The sequence below is a fragment of the Lineus longissimus genome, chromosome 5 (genome assembly GCF_910592395.1).
Source record: "Lineus longissimus chromosome 5, tnLinLong1.2, whole genome shotgun sequence".
Classification (NCBI taxonomy): Eukaryota; Metazoa; Nemertea; class Pilidiophora; order Heteronemertea; family Lineidae; genus Lineus; species Lineus longissimus.
This window is the reverse complement of record NC_088312.1, coordinates 22960172-22966493: the sequence shown is the minus strand read 5'-3', so window position 1 is coordinate 22966493 and position 6322 is coordinate 22960172. Positions and strand designations below refer to the sequence as shown.

At 41.9% G+C, this 6322-nt stretch overlaps 2 protein-coding genes across 3 annotated transcripts in view; both read left to right on the top strand.

Moving 5' to 3' along the window:
- Window positions 1–6322, top strand: part of LOC135487946 (small ribosomal subunit protein eS4-like) — a 93446-nt gene that overhangs the window by 24236 nt on the left and 62888 nt on the right. The window lies entirely within an intron of this gene.
- Window positions 1222–5456, top strand: LOC135487546 (histone-binding protein RBBP4). 2 transcript variants are annotated; one of them, XM_064771330.1, is made up of 9 exons: window positions 1222–1330; window positions 1894–2044; window positions 2254–2399; window positions 2823–3112; window positions 3282–3380; window positions 3493–3560; window positions 3783–3987; window positions 4153–4398; window positions 4608–5456. In XM_064771330.1, exons 1-9 carry the CDS (start codon window positions 1312–1314, stop codon window positions 4677–4679), a joined length of 1296 nt encoding a protein of 431 aa, XP_064627400.1. In that variant the 5' UTR covers window positions 1222–1311; the 3' UTR covers window positions 4680–5456. The 2 variants fall into 2 exon arrangements, with proteins under 2 accessions (XP_064627400.1, XP_064627399.1); XM_064771329.1 differs by having other exon boundaries at window positions 2254–2411.

Here is a 6322-nt window from a genome sequence, read left to right as displayed (position 1 = left end):
TCCCTAACTATTTCGCCCCCAGTCGTTCCGCTCGAAATCGAAGCTGATATTATCCGTACGACTCTCATTTTCTCTGGTGCTGCCATCTGAGCTAAGAAAATGGAACTAGGCAATTACTAAGAATTAAAAATATCGCCCGTTTTTAGGGCGGGGGACGATTTACAGCTGGAACCCCTGAACCAGCTCCCTCAGATCTGTCATTCATCAAGTCAAAGCAAGCATGAACCTGGTTTAATCTGTGGTTTATCTTATTAATATACTACCTAACGAGACCCTTATATACTGTGCAAATTCTCTCGGCATTACATCCATGGTGTTAACCCCACTTACGTAGCAGGTGCGTTGCAGGTCAATTGTCTATGCTGCCACCTCTGAGTGAGGACAGAGGACAATAACTAGTAGTCCCGGCAGCGACTTTTTTTTACAGGTAGGTTCGTACCATTGTGTACATTTAATTTATTATTAATATAATTAAGTAACTGAAAAAAAGCAATAAAAACAAAAAGTGCATAATTGTTTGTGTCCTTCCGAGATTCGAATTCGCACCAATTGTCAATTTGCATCGCTGATCTTGTTTACTGCTTAACAACACGTGCGTTTCTTACTTGATGACGTCAGGCGAAGTTACTGAGCTCTGATTGGCGGTCAATGTACACAATGGTATGAACCTACCTGTAAAAAAAACCCTCGCGGCCTGGCCGGTGTAGAAGTTTAAAATGTCCTAGGATAGAATGCCCGGGACTATTATGCGCTTCAATCTCTGAGCTATTGACGGTCAGGGTCTCTATAGAACCATATTGCAGAATACAATAGGGCCGGACACTTTTTCCAGGGGGGAATTTGTTACTGTTGCACCGGTACATAAGGAGATCCAATTAGGATGACGCAATGAACTGACCGCGAGGCGATTTTTTTTCCTCACCCTTTCAGCAAAGCATTGTGTACTTTCGGCCAATCAGAATTCGACAAGTCTGTGACGTCAGTTGAACTTTAGAAGATTTCCACTTGTTTACATTAAGATTTGTTTTGAAAGAAAGGGTTAAATGTTTTAAATACTGAAGCTTGTTAAATGCAAGTCCCAGGGAGCGAAACGACTTCGATTTTGAGCGAAATGACTGGGAGCGAAACGACCGGATACTGCCAGGATTATGACCATTATCCCGAAGATGACGTCATATACCTGCGGAAATTCCCGAGTGCCTCGAAAAATTTGGCGGGTTCTTGTGCGCATGGGTAGTCTTTGTCGCGGATTTGACCATAGATTTCGTTTTACTCTCAAATTTGCCTAGATTTTCATCAAAGAAACCGACCATGGCCGATAAGGAAGGAGGTATAGACAAACAAACTTATATAGAAAACAATGACGTCGTGAATTCAATGATCCTCAGACTAGTTAGTTGGGAATCGTACAATATAGTTGTAAAATTTTGCCGGCAAAAGGTTTCATGGAAGCCGCCATCTTTGTTTTTGTCTTGGCTGGCTTCCCCATATCACTTCTTATTGTTGTCTTATTATAGCTGTCTAACAGTAGTCTACTTGTTCTTATGCCTCTAGTTAATACCTGTTGTTCACTCTGTCATCTTAAAACCAAATGATGAGTTAAAATTGTCAATGAATGAAATAGGAACACTAGTACTAGGCTTTAGCCTAGCCCTACTATAAAGTAAAGTCTAACTTGGGCAAACCTGCTTGCGTCTCACGTGCCCGCGTGTGTCGTACACATCCGACATAGTTATAGTATACAACTTACGTAGTGGCATGCTTTGTTGACGTTGATTTTGTAATTTTTTTCGCCTCACCCTTGCGTCATTAAGTCTTGTTGTCGACTGAGTCACTCAGTCAGTGTAAGATATTAGGTTTTTTGCGTAAATGTATTCCTTTCCTTTGTTTTAGGAGGCGGTTTTGATGATGCTGTGGAAGAGAGGGTCATCAACGAAGAATATAAGATATGGAAAAAGAATACGCCCTTCCTCTACGACCTTGTCATGACGCATGCCTTGGAATGGCCAAGTCTGACAGCTCAATGGTTACCTGATGTCACAAGGTGAGCTTTGCTTGAACATCTTGAATTATAACTTTACCTTTTGACAAATTTGCAAGCATCAACATTTTTCCTGGTGTGTCCTAGTCTGAACTCAATGCTGCTGACTGCTTACTGAGCAGAGGTTGTTGGTGAACTCAAAGAGGAGCAGTGAGTACATATTACTGTATTGTTTGAGTATTGTAGCTAAGATTTTCATTTTGTGCTTCCAGACCAGAAGGAAAGGACTACTCTATCCACAGATTAATCTTGGGAACGCACACCTCAGATGAACAGAATCACCTACTCATTGCTAGCGTTCAGCTCCCAAACGACAATGCACAATTCGACGCGTCACATTACGACAGTGAGAAAGGAGGTGAGAATATGGGTAAAGTTTTCAGCAATCTGCTGTATTTTGTTATTATCGTGAATGATTCTTTGATCAACATTATCATGTTCAAATCATGTCCAGGTGCATCGTTGCATGTAAAGACAATGTTAAAGCTATCGTGCCTGTTGGCAGTGTTGGCAGCTCTCTGTGGGTGAGTTGAACTAATTGACGGAAACAATTTCCAAAAAACCTATGGGTAACTGTCCCACCAATCTTCAAGACTACTGGTGTAGACAGCTATTGAGTTTGTTTCAAGTCAAACTTTGGGTTCTATGAGGGAAAAAAGAAAACAAACAAAATTTCAACACTGAAGAAAATCTTTCAAGAAATTTGACAAATATTTCTTTTCGAGGACAAACTAAGATATCGGGGGTTTACAGCAAATCAGTGTTTTCCCTTCTCTTACAGAATTTGGCGGATTTGGATCAGTTAGCGGAAAAATAGAAATAGAAATCAAAATCAATCATGAGGGCGAGGTGAACCGAGCACGATATATGCCACAGAATCCGTGTGTGATTGCAACCAAGACGCCGTCTTGTGATGTACTTGTCTTCGACTACACGAAACATCCATCAAAACCTGAACCAAGTGGAGAATGCAGCCCCGAGCTGCGGTTGAAGGGACATCAAAAAGAAGGATATGGTCTTTCATGGAACCCAAATCTGAATGGATGTTTACTGAGCGCATCTGATGATCATGTAAGTGAGTGCACTGGTAGGGGGGGCTTTTGAGTGATCAAAGATTGTCAGGATCCAACTTTTAGATTTCCTCATTTTGGTTTCAAGATGATATGAAATCTTATTGTAGACTTTCTCATCATTTTCGTTTGCCAAGTCCCGTTGATGTATTCTATGGTATCTATTTCAGACCATTTGTTTATGGGACATCACCCAAGCAGCACAATCCAAAGAAAAACAGAATCTGGATGCGAAGACAATATTTACAGGACACACAGCTGTTGTTGAGGTAAGTTTCAAAAGCAAAATGTTGCATTTGAACTTGAGCTGGAATTAAAGAGCAATTCCCACTGGAATCTCTTACCTACTGCTTATTATAATATTTTCCATTTTATTCACAGGATGTCTCCTGGCATTTACTTCATGAAAGTCTGTTCGGATCAGTGGCGGACGACCAAAAACTTATGATGTAAGTATCAGTTGTTCCTTGTAGTTCAGAAGACTGACCTGCTTATCTAATTTGATTTGGAAGGAATGTGTCCTCTGACCAATTACTGGGGACCAGTGGAACTGGATCAGCTAAATCCTACAGCTAATGTCCTTGTTGGTTCAAAACGTTCTCTGGAGAATGTAAAAAGCTTTTCAATATCTCTTCCTGTACATTAACTCAATTTCCTGTTGCATATTCCAGCTGGGATACTCGATCCAACAATGTCGCGAAACCAAGCCACACGGTCGATGCCCATACAGCTGAAGTCAACTGCCTTTCCTTCAACCCCTATAGCGAGTACATATTTGCGACCGGATCAGCTGACAAGACCGTTGCATTGTGGGATCTCCGCAACTTGAAATTAAAATTACATTCATTCGAGTCTCACAGAGATGAAATTTTCCAGGTATGTCATTTGTCGTTAATGACTTGAAACAACCTTTCAGTTGTTGGAAGAAAATAATGAGGTTCACCAGATTAATGCTTGCGCACTTCTGTCCATTTGACTCTCGGGTGTTTTTGGTTTTATGTTTACCTTATGAATACTTATTGTCTCTCTCTATGACCTCAGGTTCAGTGGTCCCCCCATAATGAAACGATCCTTGCTTCAAGCGGCACCGACCGCCGCCTCCACGTGTGGGATCTGAGCAAAATCGGCGAGGAACAATCTGCTGAAGACGCAGAAGACGGACCGCCAGAGTTGCTCTTCATCCACGGAGGACACACTGCCAAGATCTCTGACTTCTCGTGGAATCCAAATGAACCCTGGGTAATCTGCTCCGTATCAGAGGACAACATCATGCAGGTCTGGCAGATGGTATGTATTTGGTTCTCCTCTGTGGCAGCACCTCTATTGCTCCCAACAATTTCAAAGGACGTCTTTACTACATTGTCTCAAGTGTTAACTGCTACTCATGAGTCGTGATCCTTTGAGGTCGTCCCATGTCCTTGGCAGTTTGGAGCACCTCCACCATCTCAATTGAGATGAACAAAAATTGCTTCAATAACCTTCTGTCCTTATTTCAGGCTGAGAACATCTATAATGACGAGGACCCTGACCCACCAGCATCAGAACTTGAACCTTCATCAACATCGTAAAGTCGTGCGAATAGACATTTCAAAGACTTGTTATTAAAAACTGACATCGGAACCGTGCTAGATCTTAGACAATATGTTGTGCATATGACGAGTCAAAGTTGGTGAGGAATATTCCAGAGCTTGGCATCATCTATTGGAATCCAAGGCACTGATCTGACTGCATGGAATTGGTGCCGTCTGTGCTTGGAGTTCCAGTCATTTCTGATAGTTCATATCAGGAAGTGTCATGTAAGACTGGTAACATGTTCACCAAATGAGCATTTATACTTTAGACATTTGTGCTGTTGGATGGTCTTGTGAAAGTTCTTTTCATTATCTGTATTACTTTATGAATTCATTCACGCATCTGTTTGCTGTCCTGGGTTGATCTGGTTGGTCTCCAAATGTACTGCAAAGATCGACCATATTGTCCCAAGGCCGAGACAGGAGATTGTGTTCATAAGATTATTGGTGGACTCGAGTTAACCAACATCGCCCTGCCCGACCTCTTCTGTCGACCGTCGTCAACCATTTACTGTAAAAGATAAGCTTGTAGCATGCTGGAAGTTACAAGTACTTCAATATGTTGACTGTCATTGAGTCAGTACACACTGGTAAACCATTTTTAGTCTCTTGTACAAAAAATTTTAAATGAGCAACTTGAACGATAATTCAGGTCAGTTGAAATGATATCAAGAATTGTAATCCTGAACAGTCTGAATCATATTAATTTAAAAATGGAATCCTAAATGTAAATGTAGCATTTTGATATCATGATGATAAATATGAATTTCTTGATTTCTGTGTTCAGTGTTAGACCATGACTTAAGAGAGCAGATGAAACCCCCCCTGGAACTGCCTGGTGGTTTGACCATCTCCACCTTGATTATTGAAAGGGTAGATGAGACTCCTTGGGACTGGCTGGTGGTTGTGACAATCTCCACCTTGATTATTGAAAGGGTAGATGAGACTCCTTGGAACTGGCTGGTGGTTGTGACCATCTCCACCTTGATTATTGAAAGGGTAGATGAGACTCCTTGGAACTGGCTGGTGGTTGTGACCACCTCCACCTTGATTATTGAAAGGGTAGATGAGACTCCTTGGAACTGCCTGGTGGTTGTGACCATCTCCACCTTGATTATTGAAAGGGTAGATGAGACTCCTTGGAACTGGCTGGTGGTTGTGACCATCTCCACCTTGATTATTGAAAAGGTAGATGAGACTCCTTGGAACTGGCTGGTGGTTGTGACAATCTCCACCTTGATTATTGAAAGGGTAGATGAGACTCCTTGGAACTGGCTGGTGGTTGTGACCATCTCCACCTTGATTATTGAAAGGGTAGATGAGACTCCCTGGAACTGGCTGGTGGTTGTGACAATCCTTATATTGATTATTGAGAGAGTGAGGTGAGACTGGTTATTGCTTTTAACTGTCCAGAAGATTGAGGGGATATGAAACTGTGGTTGTGACACTCCTCCCTAAAATGATTTAGAAGGTACATGTTTGCAGAGATGGGCAGAAGCTGGCCAGCAGTCCTAGCTTGTGCCACAGACACCAAAGATGGACTTGTAGAGCTGTCTTATTCCATCAATGATCATAGCCATCACCGTGTTGTCAGTTTTCCGACTCCAATGACTTTTAAATGAATCTTTTAAGCTCGGAGT